We start from the raw sequence: 21,495 nt of genomic DNA, 5'->3' as shown, positions 1-21,495 counted from the left end.
TACAAGGTTTTTCAAAATAGTGCTATAGGAAGAACATAGGTTGCTACAAGAAGATCATATGGTGCTATAGGATGCTTATTTTTTTCCAAGATTTTCCCTCAAACCCTGAAGAACAAAAGAAAACCATCAGGAAGTAAAAATTTTCCTCACCATCATTTGATATAATAACTTAAGGAATTACTTCAATTCTTTGGAAAATACTCTATAATTCTCATTGTTTTAAAACTTAGAAAGGAAAAGTAGTGAATTAAGTGAGTATTTATGTCATAAACATGATGAGAATAAAGAATAAGGTGTATTGAACAAGGGAGAAGTACATTTTGAATTTTTCCTTCCCCTCAACCTCGTAGAACAAATTGTCCAATTTACCTTTGTTTCAACAACTTCTATTGCACAAGAAACCCTAGGATCCTGTAGCAAAAAAGGGAAAAATCATTATTTTACTCCGATAAGAGTTTATTGAAGATATGGGAGAGGGATTAAAAAAAAGGAACCTACAACTCCCTCTAAGAGCCATCAACACCTTGATGTCCACAACATTTTTTCAAATTTTCAATGGCTATGTTTGTTTGAGAGTTTAAGGTGTTTTGATGATGGAATTTCTGAAGAATTTTCTCTAAAGCTCTAGCATCTAGAAGGGAATGATGCTATCACATTAGTTAGAGGCCTCATCATTTAACTAAATGAAGAAATTGTCAACAGGGTCACTATACTTCCAAAGGGAGTAAAATGGAACAAAGAGGCCCCTATAACAAAGAAGAACTTCTTTCTTTAGGATGAGAAGCCCATATAATATAAAATGGAGTAAGGAGGGAGAGCTTTCCCTATCCTTGTGATGAAGCGGTCTACCATGTTTTCAAGTATATATCATGTGAAGGCAGGTTAAATATTATGCGTGCATATAAATTTACATTTCTCTACTAGCTCAAATTCCAAGTAGACATGCTTGTCCAAGATAGGTTGGGCATCCCTGACTTCCTCCTTCAATCTATCAAATAAATGAGGCTACAAGTGAAAGGAGGAAAAAAACCAGTACCTAACTCACCATGGGATGATAAAGTTTATAGTCCTGGATGCTTTAGAGAAACTACAAAATCCTGTTTCTTGGATTGATGTAATATATATGGACAGAGAAGCCTTTCTAGAGACCTAAGCTAAACCTGAGTTGGAGATAGAAGGGGCAGAAACAAAGGAGGAACTTGAATATTAATAAAATGGGAAGTTGAGATTGAAGAAGAAAAATCAAAAGGACAATGGAAGAGGAGATGACTAACCTTAGGTTCAAGGAAGCAAATATATGGGACCATCTACAAAAGGATAATAAAGAGCTGAAAGCCCATTTGCAACAATATCAAAGGCTCCTACAGGAGAAAGCAAAAAAACAAAATGGCTCGTCTATCCACAGAAGCCACACATTGTAGGCATCCATCAAAAACACATTCCTTGTTACTAAAATACTAATGGTACCAGTTTCATTTTAGGACGTTGGACCAACAAGGTTCATTTCCTATCCAAGATATCACAAAGTTCATTGAATTTTCCAAAAATGTAGCATTGAAGATAGGGCTTGAATTGCAAAAATTTATATACATAACCTAGTATTGATTGATATGAATATTTGGGACACTAGTTCTCAATTAGGTGATATTAAAATAATGGATTGAGCTTCCTAGCTAAACCATGAGGAAACCAGGGAAAGGAAATTAAGAGAATCATGGCCAAGGAGATGGAAGAGTCACTTTTGATCAGGGAAGAACTATCAACCCCTCAACTCATCATTTATAACAATAAACTCGTAGCAGAGGATCCAAAAATGGAAACTTCCTATAAGGAAAAGCAAGAACATGTAATTATTTATTTCGAATACACTCTCAGATTATTGGGAGATGAAAGCATGCCATAGGAGGTGGCATACCTTACCACAAAACTTGAAAGCATGCCATAGGAGGTGGCATACCTTACCACAAAACTTGAGAATAAGAGAATATAATTCACGAGAGAGGCTGAGAAATGCATTGGTCAAGGCACCTCTATTGGATTTTAATGGGTTGGACTCAAAATAAGTTCTTCTCCACTATTGGTCCTATAGGAAAATAAGGATCAGGTAGAGTAAAACAAGGAGTGAAAAGAGATTGAAGAGAATGCATGATTTAATCTAGATGGGGCCACCACTTTTGAGATGACTTGGGATGTTAGGAAAGCCACTATGATAATGAATGAGGTACAACTAGAAGACAAGGTTTCTCAAAGGATGATAAACTTTTTCAGTAAGGGAGTATAACGAGCCTCCCAAATAGTCATAATTTAAGGCTCATTTGGCCATCCTTTGGCATAGTTAACCTTTCCTTCTACATTTGATGATGTCATTTTCAAAATTTAATGTGTTCATAGGAAGGTTAAGAGATAATTACTATATCCTATGTGCATGTTGTAGCTACTACAACCACCCTCTAAATTTTTTCCTATGATTTGATTTTGGAGCCTTCCCTTCTCTCCACGAGAACTTATCTTTTACTGTCATCAAATATTCATGATTTGTTCAAGACTTATCCTTTTATGTTGTGCTTGTGTTTTCTTATTTTTATATTGATCTTATATTTTTGAGTCACAAGCTAACCTTCTGACTTGACCTTGCAACAGTCTTGGGCTTACCTCCAGAAACTACATAATCTTGGAAGGCAAGCCAACTTTGAGCTTGATAAATGAGAAGCCATGGATGGAATCCTAGCGCTAAGCTCAGAAACTGTGCAATTCATCCATTGTGCTCAGAAACTATGCAATGCATTGAGCCGAGAAGTGGCCTAGTTCCCAGAAATTGTGTAATCTTCCTTGGTAGTGTGCACGGAAAGTTTCCAGAAAAAGAAAAAAAAAAGAGAAAAAACAAAATAAAAAAATAAAAAGCATCCCTAGAAAATAGGGAGTCATTATTAGTTTCCCGAAGGTGGCACACCACTTATTTTTAGAAATTTCTGCCAAGTGTCTCTTTTTCCTTGATTTTAGGCATGCACATCATAAAACCTGATCCGCCCAAATCTATTTAATTGACACCTCTAGAGCTCATTTTTACATTCGATCTTGGATCTCTATCATTCTCAAGGATATCAAGGAGCCTTCAGTGGAGTTTGTGTTGTTTTCTGGATGAGTTTTGATTTTGTCGTCTTTTGCCACTTTTTTTGTCGTTTTTCATCGTTTCACTTCTATGAGTGTTGTTTTTCTTGTTTCTCTTCAATGTTTCTAGCGTTTTAACTTATATTAGCTTGTAGAAGCATTGATTCAATTTGTCATTTTCCTTTCATAAGTGTCACATCAGTGTTCTTGTTTTTGCACACTGGTGATTGCTATTTCAACGACTCTCCTTGCATATTTGTTTTTAGTTATATTTGTTGAGTTTATGAACTTTATTAAGATTGATATATCCATACTTTGTCATATTTGAAATTTAACTTGCATTATCACTTAGATCTGCTTGTTTCCTACACCCTCACTAGGTAGATTTTCACTTCACTTGGCCATCCACTGCCTTGCCCAGCTGGGCATTGCACAAGTCTAAGGCTCAAGATGAAAGCTTGGCCTATGATACTATGTAATGTCTAGTATAGGTTGGACCAACTATGCATTGCTTAGTCCCAGGGCTCAATCCTGCCACCCTGGCCATTGAGACTACACAATGCACAGTCTCTCCTTGTCGCTACCCAGGTTGAACTACACATTGAGAAGTCTCAAGCCTTAGGTTGCATCACTGGATGTTGAGACTTCACAATGTGTAATTACCTCAGCCATTCTCACTCCCTTGATCATGAAAATTGTGCAAAATCTCTCATCAGTCCGTGTGTTTGCTTCTTGATATTTCTTTTAAAGTTGATTTCCAAAAGCTAATGTAATATTGCCATGAGTGCCTCTCCCTCCTGTAGGTATCACAGTTGTTGAGCACTTCTCTCCAGCAGTCACTAGTATCATGGAACCCAAGAGAGATGTTTTAAAAGATACCACATAAATAAGTACTAAGGAAGTAGTTGAGAGTATGCCTGTAAACTTGTCAGTATCTTTAGACACTCAACTGTTTGTGGAGAAGGAAACAGATCTTACATGGCAGAAAGTGAAATAATCTTTTCACCAAAGAGCTTCAAAGTAGATCTAGAGGACCGATAGGTATATTTTAATGTCTAGAAATTAGGGCTACATAGGGTTGCATGTAGATATATAACATTCCCATGTGCAGATGTTATCAGCTAGATTGTTTCACATAATGATGTGAAGACTATGACTTTGAGAAATGCTAGCCTACATAAGCTTGTTACCTTTTTGGCAGTAGATTATCATCGTATGTACCATTTTCTCGAGCCAGAAGCACTCATGGATTCATACTTATATGCCACCAAAAACTATGTGGGCATGAAAGACGTTAAAGGTCGGGTGAAAGAGCCATAAAAGTTTCAACAGATACCCACCAACACTTACAAGACAAAGTCTCTTAGGAAGGCATATCAATTCTTGGTTATCCTAGCCTGCAGAACCTATGGTCAGCAGAGAAGAAAGACATTTCCTAAAGGCTAGGAAATATTATTGAACCAGGTTTTGAACAAGGGGAAGTCATTTAATGGTCATCTCGACAGTTAAGTATCCATGTAGAAAACACCCAAAATCCTGCCAAGGGAGGGAAAGAAATATTCTACATGTATGCATATCTATTGGATGCAATATGTGCACATAATACATTCGTTAGCATGGATTGGAGTTGGACACTACAGGACCCTGCCATGTATATCAACTATAGATTTCTCTCTAATTGCAGCCACATAGGAGTAATGGAGAATCTAACTGACCACTTCCTCATTATGATATACAAGATGATCTTTGAGGAATAACCACCTTGAATGTCATGTGGGGAATTGGAAGCAGTATCAGAGATCGCAGATTGGTTTGCCTCATCGTATGGCACCTTCCTTAGAGTGTTCGATAGTCAGAAGTTGTTGCATCTTTTTCCAAGGTATGCCACTAACAAGCTTTTCATGCAATAATTTTCATATCATCTCTCCATAGGGTTGTCAACAGCTTTGAACATGAAGAAGAAAGCACCTTTTCCAACTCTTCATATGAAAATTGGATTGTATGAGATAAAGAACTTGGAAGTCGCAAATACCAAAGGAAAGGCAATATAGAAGTTTTCATTTAGTACTCGTGACTTTAACCTGTACTATCCCTGTGGTATTTGGAAATACAATTGTGTGAGAATTCATTTCCAATGGCTTAGCAAGACATTTCATTGGCCAAAGGAGGATCTATGGAAGAATTGTTATAACGCCTCCAAGTCCCGCAAGCTGGTCAATTTTGCAGAAACTTCACAGGTGACTTCGCAAAAGGAAGCTACTATGGAAGTAGTGTCAGCATAAGGGAGAAACCCCACGCAAGATAAGTGAAAGAGAAAGGTTGCTTATAGTCTAGGGTGAGAATGGAGCCACAAAGTGAAAGCAGATCCAACCATTATGAAAGTTTCTTTAGCAATAGAGGAAAAGAGAAAACAAAAGATTCAAAGAGAAGAATGAAGGAAAAGGGAAGAGAAGTGGAGATTGGAGGAAGAAAAGAAGAATAAAGAACAAGAAAACAAGTAGAAGTAGGAAGAAGAAGACAGGCGAAGCACAATAACATAAGAAACATCATAGAAACAAGTTGAAGAGCAAGAATAAAACTAACAACTAGGAGAGGAGAGAGGATAGATGTAGGACACTGAGCTTTCTCAATAGATTGAAGAGTTGATAGAGATCATAGACATAGAGGAGGAACTAGAGCCACAAAATGAAGATTTCGACCTGATGCCAAGAACAAAGTAGGTCACCATTTAGTGTCCACCACCTCTAGTAGTAGGTTAGCTCTAGGTGAGGAAGAGGAAGTTGTTCCTCTTGATGGCAATCTGGTAATGGAAACATACAATCTGTCATCCAATGAACTACAAAAGAATATTGTACAAGTGCGTAAGAAGAATTTTTCAGATGACCTCGCACCGCCTGCATTTATTAAAGAAAGGGTGACCATGGTGGACACTAGGAAGAATCCCAATGCCATTGCTGCAGCGAACTTGGCCTCTGTAGGTGAAGAAAAGTCAAACACTGGGTATTTGACGGTCAATAAGAAATAACTTGTAGGTTGTTAGGAAAGAGGTAGAACAACTCCGCACAACAACTCAGAACGCAACTTCCACACAGGTCCATGTAGAGGAGTTAAAGGTAGCGATACTTGGCAAAGTATTGACACTTAGAGAGACCATGCAAAATATTTATGAAGAGCTTGTTACTGTGCATAACACTATTATCACTACAACAAAACCAGCGATTTGCGCCAGATTTAGCGCCAGATTTTAGTGCATTTTTTTTGTAATTGTGATGAGCAACCTGGCGCTAAATCTGGCTCTATTGTACAATTTTTAAAGCGTCCTTTTTTGCACCTGATTTTGCATCCTTTTTCACGCTAGATTTTGCATCATTTTTTACACCAAACTATGCATCATTTTTTGCGTCAAATTTTGAACCAAGATTTGCATCTTATTTTATGACAGGTTTTGCTTCTAGTTTTGTGTCATTTTTTGCATCTATTTTTCATTCTCTTTTGCTTCCTATTTTGTGTCATTCTTTGCTTCCATTTTTGCACCATCATTTGCATCAAGTTTACACTGTATTTTGAATCCAATTTAACGTCTTTTTATGCATCCATTTTGTGTCAGTTTTTGCATCTAGTCTTACGCCAGGTTTTGTATCTAGTCTTACACTAGTTTTTGCTTCTATTTTTGCACCAGCTTTGTTGCCTATCTTTGCACCATGTGTTGAATTGATTTAGCACCAAATTTTGCATCCATTTTTGTGCCCATTTTTGCATCTTTTTTTGGACCATTTTTTACATCCACATTTACATTTGATTTGTCTCCATTTTTCCCATCTCATTTTGCACCATATTTTGCGTCATTTGTTTCATCCAATTTTGCATCATTTTTAACACCATCTCTTGCATCTAATGTTACATCATTTTGAGCATCGAAATTTGCATTTATATTTGCATCTTATGTTGAGTCATGTGTTGTGTCCACCTTTGCATCTTATTTTGTGTCTAATGGTACATTCAATTTAGAGCCATTTTTTACGTCTACTTTTGTATTTGTTTTTGCACCAAGTTTTGCATCCAATTTTAAGCTATTTTATGCCCCTTTTTGCACCATTTTTTTGTGTCTACTTGTGTCCAATGTTGCACCATTATTTACACCGACTTTTTCATCCAATTTTGCATTTTTTTGGTGTCTAGTTTTACATCGTTTTCACCATCCAAATTTGCATCTTTTTTTGCCTCATTTTGTGTCCACATTTTCATATAATTTTGTGTCTGAGTTCGAGCCTAAATTTTCATGTGATTAGGAATCATTTTTTACATCCAATATGGCATCCTTGGTTTCACCTTTTTTCAGCCCCATTTTGCATCTTGTTTTATGTCTTTTCTTACATCTTTTTTTTTCCTTTTTTGCACCCAAGTTTGCATCCCAAATTTACACCATTATTTGCATCATCATTTGGCATATTAATTTGTAACGTTTTTTGTTTCTTTTTAACGCTCAACTTTGCATCTTATTTTACATCTAGTTGTTGTCTTTTTTTGCATCTAATTTGGTGCCCATTTATGTGTCCTTGTTTTTGCCCAATTTGATATCCTTTTGTATGCCATGTTTTGTTCCCTTCTTTGTGTCAACTATTGCACAATTTTTCACTTCTAATTTAAAACACTTTGTATGTCAATTGTTTGCATTTTGTATTAATTCCTAGTTTAACATCCAAATTTACTTTCAATTTTGCACCCATGGTTACATCCGCATTTGACTTCTTATATAGAGTATATATTTCTTTACATTTATGACCCCCTTTATAGATTCATAGTGAAATATATGATAGTTTCTAAATATCATTAAAGCAGATATCACAATTCAAAATCATTTGTAAAGAAATTTAAGAGAAATTGACAACATCCATCCAAAAAAATAACAATGTGTCATTAACAATTTTCAAAACATGTATAAAATAGCAACATAATACTAATAAAATCAGTGTTATTTTTAATCAAAACAACTAAAATTCAAATATGATTAACAAATCAAAATATTTCATGAATATCATTATTCTACGATAAATTAACAACATACATAAATCAAACTCAGCGTATGATTACAAAATCAAAATGTCTCATTGATATAGGGTAAATTCACAACACCCCTCTAAACATAACAATGTCATTCTACACAATAATTTCTTCATAAAAAACAATGCATGTGCATGCCTAGCTACCACCACCAAGATCATCCTCATGATCATCTTGACAATCCTCATTACTCTGATCCACATCATCACCAACACCGCAACTATCATTATCATCTCCTCCTTCACCACCATCATCCTCATCCTCATCCTCATCATCTCCTGATATATGTTGAACATAATTTGGATCATCGTCTTGGCAATCATTACCTATAGCATTCTGACAAAAAAAATCAATATTACATGTTAGTATTAATTACATAACACAAAGCATGTTTTTGTTATACAATGTTAACCATAAAATGAGGTAAGATATAATATCTAATAGTACTAAAAAATAAAATGAAAATATGGTTTAAAAGTATATTGGAAATCCAACTAAGATTACATACCATAGAGTCCATCCAAACAACAAATTCAACCCATCTCTTTTGCTGCAGCACCTCCTTTTCCAAATGATTTGGAGGTCTTCAGGGTAAAAATATATATCCCATGGTTTATATTTGGCTTTAAAAAACAGTAGAAAAAAAAAATTTGACAACACAGGAGCAAGATGAAAAAGGAATTGCATGTCTAAACATTTTGAAGTCTCAAAAAGCATTCATCAACATAGAGAAGACTACAACACTACTCTTCACTTCCAAGTTTTCAACTAATGGATTTAACTGACTAGCAATGTTTTTTGCATGAACCATGCTCAAATGCTCAAGATGAGGTAATGAATGGATGCTATGTGCCTATCTGTGAATTGCAACCACAGGCATACATGTAAGTGCAAATTTGTAAATCTCATACCCAGATTTACCCATCATCAAGCACACAACTTTTGCGGGATCCATTTGACATATCTTATGTTTAAGAAGGAATAACATCCTTGAAGAGACTCATGGCTTTTCTTAGGGAAGGATCTTTGCATGCAGAATCTAGATTAACTCTGAACATTTCAATCAAACTAAGGTAAATGAAAGGAAAAAATCCATCGGTCAAACCTCACAGGTTAAAAGCACCCGCTGAGTTTCACACAAATGAGAAAGCCTAAGGGAAAAGATTTGAGACATGCATGCTACATGATTTCATGTAGGATAAGTACCTAAGCTTAAGGCAAAATATTTGAGACATGCAAATGTATGATGTACAAGATTCAGATAAAGAGAAAGAAGCTCCTTCATGCCATATTCTCACTGACGGTGAATCTCAGATTAGGTACTTATCAAGCATGAAATCATGTTGCATGCCAAGCATGAAATCATGAAGCACACACCATGATAAGATTATCTGACTCCAACTACTGCATCAAGATGAAAAATTCAGCACTCTAGACAGTCACATAAGAATAAAAAAACATTCAAAAGATATGAATGCATATTAGCCACTATAGAGGACCAAAACATAAACTTACGCCATAGACAATGTGGCTGAACCTTTCCTTGCTTTTGCTTCAACAACTCCAGTTCCTCCATCCTGTGTGCACTTTGTCAAGGCTTTAATGTCCTCCTCAGAAAATACAGAGTTTGGCTTTGGTGTTGCCTAAAAAAAATTATCAAAACAAAAAAGTGTTAGTTCCCTTTTTAACTGTATTGAAGGGTAGGTAATTATGATCTCATTTTATCTTTGATAAATTAATCTTCTAATATCCAAGAGTAAAGAACAAACTCAAGATGAGGATCCAACAAAGTCATATACATGTGAAAGAAGTGGAAGAATTGTAACACTCGCATGTCCACCTACAACAGGAACATCAACTTCTGCAGACAGCATAGGATGACATCAACAACAAACATAAAACTGAGAATTGTATCTAATGTTAAAAAAAGCATGATGTTGGTAAGATCCTGCAGCATATCATGTATTGGGTCTAGCCCAGATGGTTGTGTGCAAAGACTGTTATCCTTCCCACCCGGGTTCAATTCCCTCAAGTGACATCTTGAGCTGACTATATTTCTGATGGCCTTGAGCCCTATGATACCATCCTTGAAATGAGGAGAAGTGCCTGGCATGTTTGCCCAGGATGCATATTTCATGATTAAATTATAAAAAATAAAAATATTTTACAGAATACTAAATATTTGAGAGTAGCTAAGCATAACAAGCCAGAATTTTAAATACCTTCAACAGGAACTCCTGCTTTTGAAGCATAGAACGTCTTTGCGTGGACAACATCAAGAGTAGTAACACCAAAGAGTTTCTTTTCATTATAGGTCCCTGCCTTCTTAAAAACCTCAGCAGCTATTGGTACAGTAGAATTTACAGGATTGCTGATGATATTTACAATTGCCTGCCATGGATATCAAGTCCTCAGCGATGCCATAAAAACCAATTCTAGATGATTTCTTGAATCCAAATATACCATTCTTGATAGAAGGAAAACATTATCCAGTACACTCTCCCCCCTCTCCATATCTCTATCTATATAATATGTAACAATATACTATACATACTATACACACACACCAGTACATGAACAAAACAAATAATTGTGAAACATACTTCTTTATCTATTAACTTGCCACACTAATGGTAGTACATACTGATTGTATGTAATATATAATGTTATAGAGGATACCTCGTGATCAAGTGGATTTGTGCACAGTTAAATAGAAGACCAAGGATATTTTTTATATTGATATTCATATGCCAATTTTCTCAAAAGTCCAAAAGCTAAGTTACTAACTACAAGAGGAGAAACAAGAATAATAGGGCTTTAACAGTGGCTGCAAACTTGCATTGGACTACACAGCTAATTAATCTTAAGTTCATTTCAATTAGTATTTCCTTCTTATGGGCAAAAGTTAGTTGCAATTTGTCTAAATAAAGAGTCAATAATGAGTCAATCACCTATTCGTTTGACTCAAAGAAGTCTTCAAGCTTCGTTAACCTCTCCAGTAGAATTGATTATATACAAGAACAGTATGTAAATCTAGATCAACAACTTGCTTAAAGATTCTTGCAAATATGTATTTGTATATATTGCCATCTCTATAGATCTCAAACATACAAAGCCTTCGACAAAGCAACTTACAATGAACGTCATGCTTATTCCTATGAAATAGTCAATAAGAAAATTGCATGAAAACAAAAACTTCAAAGAAGATCATAAATCATGACAACTTACCTCTGGGCAGTATTTTGCAATTGCAGAGCAAAGAGATTTAACAATCCCTGCATTGATGTTGAAGAGATCATCACGGGTCATGCCAGGTTTTCGAGGCACACCAGCAGGAATGATCACAACATCTACATTCTCCAATGCCGTGCCAAGTTGTTCCTCTCCCATATATCCTGCAACCTGCACCCAGGTCACACTGCTGTGAATTACTGACAAGGTCGTGACACAAGCATGATAAAATCAATATGGCAGTACCAAATTAAATGATAAATATGTAGACCAAGCCTAAGCTTGGTATAAGGCCTGGTTCCTTTAAAAAAATAGGCGCTTACCAAAATAAATAAATTATCTGACCATGGACAATATCAGAAACGTAAAATCAAAGAACTAATAACAGGTAAAACACTAACGAAAAGTAGATCCTACCAAGTGGGTCGTCGTACGATCGATCCCAATGGAGATCCCTTGAAACTAAAATCAAAACATCTCTATCGTTCGCAGAGAGAACAGATCCAGCATACAGAGAACGAAAAAAACACGGTAGGAAAAATATATATCCCATGGTTTATATTTGGCCTTAAAAAACAGTAGAAAAAAAAAATTTGAGAACACAGGAGCAAGATGAAAAAGGAATTGCATGTCTAAACATTTTGAAGTCTCAAAAAGCATTCATCAACATAGAGAAGACTACAACACTACTCTTCACTTCCAAGTTTTCAACTAATGGATTTAACTGACCAGCAATGTTTTTTGCATGAACCATGCTCAAATGCTCAAGATGAGGTAATGAATGGATGCTATGCGCCTATCTGTGAATTGCAACCACAGGCATACATGTAAGTGCAAATTTGTAAATCTCATACCCAGATTTACCCATCATCAAGCACACAACTTTCGCGGGATCCATTTGACATATCTTATGTTTAAGAAGGAATAACATCCTTGAAGAGACTCATGGCTTTTCTTAGGGAAGGATCTTTGCATGCAGAATCTAGATTAACTCTGAACATTTCAATCAAACTAAGGTAAATGAAAGGCAAAAATCCATCGGTCAAACCTCACAGGTTAAAAGCACCCGCTGAGTTTCACACAAATGAGAAAGCCTAAGGGAAAAGATTTGAGACATGCATGCTACATGATTTCATGTAGGATAAGTACCTAAGCTTAAGGCAAAAGATTTGAGACATGCAAATGTATGAAGTACAAGATTCAGATAAAGAGAAAGAAGCTCCTTCATGCCATATTCTCACTGACAGTGAATCTCAGATTAGGTACTTATCAAGCATGAAATCATGTTGCATGCCAAGCATGAAATCATGAAGCACACACCATGATAAGATTATCTGACTCCAATTACTGCATCAAGATGAAAAATTCAGCACTCTAGACAGTCACATAAGAATAAAAAAACATTCAAAAGATATGAATGCATATTAGCCACTATAGAGGACCAAAACATAAACTTACGCCATAGACAGTGTGGCTGAACCTTTCCCTGCTTTTGCTTCAACAACTTCAGTTCCTCCATCCTGTGTGCGCTTTGTCAAGGCTTTAATGTCCTCCTCAGACAATACAGAGTTTGGCTTTGGTGTTGCCTAAAAAAAATTATCAAAACAAAAAAGTGTTAGTTCCCTTTTTAACTGTATTGAAGGGTAGGTAATTATGATCTCATTTTATCTTTGATAAATTAATCTTCTAATATCCAAGAGTAAAGAACAAACTCAAGATGAGGATCCAACAAAGTCATATACATGTGAAAGAAGTGGAAGAATTGTAACACCCGCATGTCCACCTACAACAGGAACATCAACTTCTGCAGACAGCATAGGATGACATCAACAACAAACATAAAACTGAGAATTGTATCTAATGTTAAAAAAAGCATGATGTTGGTAAGATCCTGCAACATATCATGTATTGGGTCTAGCCCAGATGGTTGTGTGCAAAGACTGTTATCCTTCCCACCCGGGTTCAATTCCCTCAAGTGACATCTTGAGCTGACTATATTTCTGATGGCCTTGAGCCCTATGATACCATCCTTGAAATGAGGAGAAGTGCCTGGCATGTTTGCCCAGGATGCATATTTCATGATTAAATTATAAAAAATAAAAATATTTTACAGAATACTAAATATTTGAGAGTAGCTAAGCATAACAAGCCAGAATTTTAAATACCTTCAACAGGAACTCCTGCTTTTGAAGCATAGAACGTCTTTGCGCGGACAACATCAAGAGTAGTAACACCAAAGAGTTTCTTTTCATTATAGGTCCCTACCTTCTTAAAAACCTCAGCAGCTATTGGTAGAGTAGAATTTACAGGATTGCTGATGATATTTACAATTGCCTGCCATGGATATCAAGTCCTCAGCAATGCCATAAAAACCAATTCTAGATGATTTCTTGAATCCAAATATACCATTCCTGATAGAAGGAAAACATTATCCAGTACACTCTCCCCCCTCTCCATATCTCTATCTATATAATATGTAACAATATACTAGCCTTGGACTCACCAACATCCCTTCAGATTAAGGGGGGGAATGTTGACACCTAATCATGGGGATTTGGGTGAGCAGTTGTAAATAGTGTAAATAATAAGTAATGGAAAAGGAAGAGCCATCAGGAGATGAATCCCAAGAGTCACTCCCTCATGTATATAACTATGAGCAATCTAAGTGAATAAACAGATCTCATTTTGAGGAGTTACTCCTGGCCTGACAATTACATTTACAACTGATTTGCAAATTTGAGAGAGATTTTCCCAAGTGAGGATTGAGAGAATCAAAGGCTGAAGAGAAGGAAAAGTTTGCAGCTGAAAATTTCAAGGAAGAAAACTCAGTGGAGGTTGAGACCATACGAGTTGTTGAGCATTAGAATTTGTAGAGGGTCGAGATCTATCTCTAGGAGAGTCACACGAGCTGAGGACATGCACACAGAGGCTGCACAGTGCACGTGTGATGGCTAAGATAAATTTGGCTTGCTCAGGGTCTGCACACATGACAACTAGGAGAGAGGGATGCCGCATGGGTGCAGATCCAGAGTTTTCAGGGAGCCAAATTTCCAGGTTCCATTTGCTGTAAAAAAATTGTATTTCTCTATGAGCCATTTTCCTTGTAACAGAACTCTTGTTTGTTGTGAGAAATAAAAGTGTTATGCTCTTAACCTGCAAAGCGATACCCAAACAGAGAATTTGCGAAGAAAAGATACCGAGAACACAAAATATGCAAAGAAAATATACCCAGAGCACAGAATAGCAATGATTTTATTATCCAGAGAGAAATGTTCACAGGCCTCTTCGAGGGGGCAACCTCCAATAGAGCAGAGCTCGATTACAAAACAAGACACAATGCTCCTCGCAGGGAGTCTCTATCCTTTATATATGACTCATACATGCAATACCACGAGCCACTATCGTGGGTTTTATTAATACCATCTATCTAATACTACCGCCCATTTACCATCTAACTAATACTACCGCCCATTTGCAACTAACTGTGGTCCCGTCATTAATTGCGGGTTAACCACTTACAATTATTAATATGGGCTTTATTGACTCTTGACTATGACATGATCCCCTGACATAAATAAGGGGGTTAGGGTGGGACCCTAACAAAAAGTGATAGATAAATTGTAGGTTTTATAATTTCTTTTGTGTGATTGATTTTCTACTTGTGTTTCTGCTATCAATTTTTGGTGTACCAGTGTATTTTCATTCAGCGTTTTCAGCAAATTATTTACTGGTTTAAATAAATCTCTGAGTCATAAAAATTGCTTGGGATATAAATCATATATGTTAATCAAAATTTTTACTAGAGAATGAGTGTCACAACAGTGAAGGTACACCTTCATTATTTGTTTTAATGTTATATGAACAAAAAAATGGAATTAAGCCCGTGGTCCCCAGGGTGCAGAAGAATTTCCAACCAAGAAATTTTTTGCATGAAAATGAATGTCCCCAGGGCGCAGAAGAATTTCCAACCAAGCAATTTTTTGCATGAAAATGGATGTGTGAATGTAATCAATAGCCTCAATGTAGCAAAGGAGATCAGAGTCACAGGCAGGGAGAGTGGAATTTCAGATAGGAGATACAGCCCACAAGAGTGTGAAGATAGATGGCAATGAAAATAGAATGGGTACATAGAGAACCCCAGTTTGCATCTGCTAAGTGAAATCCTTTGAGAGTAGGTAGTCTAGATTCTTGTCAATTAAAGTGAAATTCTTTGGGAACGGTAGTCTACTTCAGAGGCTACGGATCTGGATTTTTTTCCCTTTCTTCACAATGGAAGGTTCTTCAGCACAGAGTGAGATTTGGTACATGTCGAAGTCGGTGAAACAGGTCGAGTGCTACGGTGAGACAGTGGAGTACATTGGATAAGGTTCCTAATGCATGAACCATAGTTTCCCATGGGCTGACTCCATTGAAGAAAAGAGAGACAATGAGGAATGATGCTCTTTACAGGATCTGGTAGATCATATACAAGTAGAGAATCATGGAGCTAATAGGGTTCGATAATTGATACCACTATTAGGGATACACTAGATTTGGATGCCTTTCATTAAGCTTAAAACCATATTTAATACAATAGATGCATGACTTTTGGTTTCAATTGCCAAGAGGTTTTCCTATCTTCTCACATTTCTATCTGTTCATATTCCTAATTTACAATGGAAAAATTCCCGTAGGATTACATGTCTGAGATTATTGGACTGATGTCCAACATTTTTGGATGGATTTCTTTCAGAATTAAAGCACATTGTGAAGATGTTGCTACGTAGAAACTACATCTATTTCATGAAGCATGTTAGTATTTCCTTTGTTTACAAATTTTGTTAACCCTTAAATTACAATTTCCTGTTTTTTTTGTAATATTTCCACCTCTTGTATATCCTATTATATATATTTTCATCTTTTATTAGTGTTAATATTCCTTCTATACACTCAGTTCTAGTGAGTTGCCAACAATGTACTGAATTGTAGATTCCTAGCTACATTTAAGTTTACTGCATTTACACCCTAGAAGTACTTTACAGTTAATGTTTTTATTTATTTCTTTTTTAGGTTCTTTGCATAGTTGATGAATTGACATAAATTTTATCTTTGGACTTGGATAGTTTGATGGTTTCAGTGTCTGGATAAATTATGGGTTTTGCTTTCAGAACTTCGGCACATTGTGAAGATTCCGTACTTGAACCTTATTTCATTCATTTCATTAAGCATGTTATTATTTCCTTCATCAGATGGTGAGTGTAAAGAACATGGTCAAACACAGATCGTTGAGTCATGACTCATATAGTAAGGCATGTCCTTGTTCTAGACTCTAGCATGTCTTCAACATGATGAGACGGTTGCAGCTGATACCAAGTTTTTCTTTTGACAATCTTTATCCATTTGTATGCTTTGAAATGCTTCCTCCGTAAAAATTTACCAAGATCTGCTGTGGTTAGGGATTGAAAACAAGCTTCAATCCAAATGAGGAAATGACCTGGAAATGTGCAAATTTCTGATGATGTGGGTTATAGACCACCTGGAAAATTTTATTTAGTTCATGTTCTTACATGTTTTGGAGTGCTTGTAGCAACCTACTAGTTTAGTAACATTGAGGGATTTGTCTGCTGAATTATGCAGGGGAACATGCGTACACCAGACAAATTTGTTGGGAGGGAGGCATATGTAACGTCTCATTGCCTGAATGGATGGTAAGTTGAAATGTTGTTTTACGTCCAATATTCAAGGGTTTGTAACCAAAAAATCCTAAATTAAAATGCTGCATCTAGGTACTTACTTCGAGTACTTGATACCGGTGAAAGTGTCCGCCTTCAGTACCGCTCACTCCAGAAATTAATGCCTCAGCACAATGGAGTCACTGGAGACCATCTTCAGTCACAACAGTTGATAACAAATAACAGCTGAGGAAGTGAAAGCTCAAAGTAGTGTTGAGGATTGGGTTGACGTATTTTTCATGGATGAGGTGGGAAGGTTCTCCTAATTTTAGCAATATCGAGCCTTGTTAATTGTATATACAAGGTGATGTGCCTGGCTTGCTTAGTTCCAGTTTTAGGCACTGTCACGTTTTCTGTGCAGTGCGATCAATCTTCTTGACCAAGTTGGGAAAATGCCAATCAGGGCAAAGCCTTTTTATAATATTTAGAAGTCTGGACTAGTTAATTGATCGGAACATCTTTGCAAGATGTCATGGAGCAACAGGACATTTGGGCGGATGTGTGTGGTTGGAATCATTGTCATGATTACTTTCTGCCAGTCCTGCCTGTTCTTGGCTTTCTAGTGAGAACGAGGATTGGACACTCTGACAGCTTTGAGGATTGTTTTGTCACCGGTTAGGGCCAAAAATCGGGCAAATGCAGAGGCTGACCGGGTTTTTAGGCCGGTTCGGACTGGCCAGCTAGCTAACCGGCCGGTTTGACCGGTTACCGGTTTTTCTGAGCGGTTTTTAAAACTATGACTATACATACTGTACACACACACCAGTACATGAACAAAACAAATAATTGTGAAACATACTTCTTTATCTATTAACTTGCCACACTAATGGTAGTACATACTGATTGTATGTAATATATAATGTTATAGAGGATACCTCGTGATCAAGTGGATTTGTGCACAGTTAAATAGAAGACCAAGGATATTTTTTATATTGATATTCATATGCCAATTTTCTCAAAAGTCCAAAAGCTAAGTTACTAACTACAAGAGGAGAAACAAGAATAACAGGGCTTTAACAGTGGCTGCAAACTTGCATTGGACTACACAGCTAATTACTCTTAACTTCATTTCAATTAGTATTTCCTTCTTATGGGCAAAAGTTAGCTGCAATTTGTCTAAATAAAGAGTCAATAATGAGTCAATCACCTATTCGTTTGACTCAAAGAAGTCTTCAAGCTTCGTTAACCTCTCCAGTAGAATTGATTATATACAAGAACATTATGTAAATCTAGATCAACAACTTGCTTAAAGATTCTTGCAAATATGTATTTGTATATATTGCCATCTCTATAGATCTCAAACATACAAAGCCTTCGACAAAGCAACTTACAATGAACGTCATGCTTATTCCTATGAAATAGTCAATAAGAAAATCGCATGAAAACAAAAACCTCAAAGAAGATCATAAATCATGACAACTTACCTCTGGGCAGTATTTTGCAATTACAGAGCAAAGAGATTTAACAATCCCTGCATTGATGTTGAAGATATCATCACGGGTCATGCCAGGTTTTCGAGGCACACCAGCAGGAATGATCACAACATCTGCATTCTCCAATGCCATGCCAAGTTGTTCCTCTCCCATATATCCTGCAACCTGCACCCAGGTCACACTGCTGTGAATTACTGACAAGGTCGTGACACAAGCATGATAAAATCAATATGGCAGTACCAAATTAAATGATAAATATGTAGACCAAAAAATAAGAAAAGAAATTATTATCGCAAAGTTCCAAAAGAAGTAAAACTTGTTATCCTTGTTCCATGACCCAAGCAATGGTATGTCCTCCTCATAGTGAACAAGAATAGGATTATTTGTATTCTATAGTAAAATCCACCTTTTGGCTTTTACCGAGGAGATAGAGCACCAAAAGCAATGATTATGCTCGTAGGAGATTGAAGACCTATACCAACCCACGTTTCAATCAGGGTATAATCTTGTCCAATCCAAGTATACGACATTTCAATCAGGGTATAGTCTTATCCAATCCAGGTATAAAAGTGATGCTGTGATAAATAATTAGCATCTCACAAGCCACTTTAGGGAGTTTATTCAACCTTAGTTTAATTTACGCTGCGAAGACTATTTTGATTTAATCTACTCATGGATAAAGAGGCAAATCTAAATGACCCCAAAAAGGTTGGATATAGAGGCAAATCCAATATGCAGAGGGTCATCAATTCAATCCTCACAAAATAACAAATTGACAATGCAATGAGACTATTCTAACTTCTAAGTAGTCATTAGGCCAAGTATGACTTAGATCCATCAGATCAAAAAGTCCTATTAAGCAGAGGCATATGATCCAGCCGTGGATTCTGCTAAAAATATAGATGCACTTTTCATCAAAAAAATATGAACTACCTCGTCCATTGGGCTGTGGTTTAGTGGCAAGTTGTAGGGTGCTTGTCATGAGGATGACCCAGGTTCAAAACCAAGGAGGCATATTCCCATGATAATGCGGCTGCCCATGTCATTCCAAAATATGAAGTCGGGTTAACGTGATAAACACCAGTTCAATGATAATGCAGAGGTGTCGTTAATCATCACCCCTGTGCTATTGAGGTTTGCACAGATGAGCCCACCTGCAAGTCATGTGTGACTTTGATGAATAGATGCAATTAAGGTGTTTCACCCACGCCAGTCAAAAGGCCTTGACCAAACAAAAACAATAATAGTGAGCCCAACCTCAATTTCAACCTTCTCCTATCAATAGCAAATACTACTACTGCTAATAATAATAATAATAAGCACAACCCAAATTTCAATCTAGCCATAAATGTCAGGCAGATTGTAGTCAAGCAGTTAAATCATAGCACTTTCAGTGCCCTCTTAGAAGTATGTTGCGGCATTATCTCACCATCGGAGTTAACTACCATATTGAGATTCAACAGACAAGATCAGGTGCAAATCCTGCATGAAATTGGTGGAATAGAGATTCTATGTTTGTAGCATCTACAATGAGGGAAAAACCCACTATGTTAACAGAAAGACATTTGCCAACAAGAAAACAATCAAAAATAATAATAATGTATCCCTCAATATCTGCCTCTTTTGAAATGGCCCAAAGAATGTCAGGTATAGTCAAATCCAATATTCACGGTGTACAATACAATCGTTTTAGAATGAAAATGCGATGGGCGTTGCTTCAATGGATTGTTGGGCCAAATGTCACCTAGATCCATAAAATTAAAAACCCTAATCGAGTAGCTGCACATGATGCAGCCATGGATTTCCACGAAATAAATATCTAGGTGCTTTTTTTCATCAATCAAAATATGCACAAACACATTTACAAACTGACCATGAAAGTGAATTGAGTTGACCATTAACGTGAATTGGGTTGTGTTTAAGAAATTAAATCATTGCGCTTTCAGGGCTTAAACCCACGTTCAAAAGCCCCGGAAGGCATATTTCCTGCAAAAATGTGGCCAAAAGAATAAATTCCACATTCGAAGAATCCCAAAGACCTTGACAGGTTATAGCAGTGGAGTCTAAGCCTGGTATAAGGACTGGTTCCTTTAAAAAAATAGGCGCTTACCAAAATAAATAAATTATCTGACCATGGACAATATCAGAAACGTAAAATCAAAGAACTAATAACAGGTAAAACACTAACGAAAAGTAGATCCTACCAAGTGGGTCGTCGTACGATCGATCCCAATGGAGATCCCTTGAAACTAAAATCAAAAAATCTCTATCGTTCGCAGAGAGAACAGATCCAGCATACAGAGAACGAAAAAAACGTGGTAGGAAAAGAGGAACCCACCTCAGCAAGGCTGTTGATGTGGCCGACATCTGCAGCCACACCTGGAGTGCCAGCAATATCATAGAGCGCCAACTTTGACACCAGAGGATTGAGTTTCATCAGAAGGCCAATGGCTGCCCGATACCCCCAGCAGCTCCCAACACAACAACCTTGCGTGGCGGACTTCCACCACTCGAATAAAACCTTCTCGGCATAACATTAGTTTTGAAAGAAGAAGATGATGCATTCTTCAGTGCAGATCCCACCAATCGTCGCATTGCAGAACTCATTTTTGCCGCTGGTAACACTGAAAGAATGCAAGCTGAAGACAGATGAAGAAGAAGGGGGAGATTCCAGAGCTTAAAGGCTGAATCAATGGAGATGTGTGGATATGACTTTGTTAAAAGGGATTTTAAAGCCTCACGGTACTATGCAGGGCTTTGGTTTAATCTATTTTATTGCGAAATTCTTAGTTATTAACAATCAGACAGCTCGTGATAGAAATCCCTCTTTTGGGGGGACGAGGTTCGGGAATGGAACATCATGTGATCGAAATTTTCAGTTGGTCAAATGTTAATTAAGTTATTATAAAATAGAGATATTTTTTATTTTATTTTTTTAAATAAATTTATGA

General features: G+C 36.7%; 2 protein-coding genes, 1 long non-coding RNA gene and 1 pseudogene across 4 annotated transcripts; 1 reads left to right on the top strand and 3 right to left on the bottom strand.

The window, feature by feature from the left end:
- Positions 1–8,240: 8,240 nt before the first annotated feature.
- On the bottom strand, positions 8,241–8,929 carry LOC149217229 (uncharacterized). Its single transcript, XR_016250641.1, has 2 exons — positions 8,678–8,929; positions 8,241–8,505 (listed from the first exon to the last, which is right to left on the bottom strand). It is a non-coding gene; the product is annotated as an uncharacterized LOC149217229 (long non-coding RNA).
- A 1,073-nt stretch (positions 8,930–10,002) lies between these two features.
- On the bottom strand, positions 10,003–12,986 carry LOC149217228 (malate dehydrogenase, mitochondrial-like). The gene is made up of 3 exons (XM_089391324.1): positions 12,859–12,986; positions 11,398–11,571; positions 10,003–10,560 (listed from the first exon to the last, which is right to left on the bottom strand). Exons 2-3 carry the CDS (start codon positions 11,557–11,559, stop codon positions 10,384–10,386), a joined length of 339 nt encoding a protein of 112 aa, XP_089247450.1. The 5' UTR covers positions 11,560–11,571; positions 12,859–12,986; the 3' UTR covers positions 10,003–10,383.
- Positions 12,855–21,196, bottom strand: LOC149217226 (malate dehydrogenase, mitochondrial-like; annotated as a pseudogene). The gene is made up of 5 exons (XR_016250640.1): positions 20,883–21,196; positions 18,536–18,709; positions 13,566–13,734; positions 13,131–13,204; positions 12,855–12,986 (listed from the first exon to the last, which is right to left on the bottom strand). The product of XR_016250640.1 is annotated as a malate dehydrogenase, mitochondrial-like (transcript).
- LOC149217227 (U-box domain-containing protein 62-like) lies at positions 17,014–17,481 on the top strand. Its single transcript, XM_089391323.1, has 2 exons — positions 17,014–17,087; positions 17,166–17,481. The coding sequence occupies exons 1-2, from the start codon at positions 17,023–17,025 to the stop codon at positions 17,299–17,301; spliced, it is 201 nt and encodes a 66-aa protein (XP_089247449.1). The 5' UTR covers positions 17,014–17,022; the 3' UTR covers positions 17,302–17,481.
- Positions 21,197–21,495: the final 299 nt, after the last annotated feature.

The sequence above is a fragment of the Pinus tabuliformis genome, chromosome 1_1 (assembly GCF_031772625.1).
Source record: "Pinus tabuliformis cultivar Carrire ecotype Pingquan chromosome 1_1, CPIR1, whole genome shotgun sequence".
Taxonomy (NCBI): Eukaryota; Viridiplantae; Streptophyta; class Pinopsida; order Pinales; family Pinaceae; genus Pinus; species Pinus tabuliformis.
Note: the sequence above shows the minus strand (reverse complement) of the source record. Positions and strands in the feature narration are given on the sequence as shown.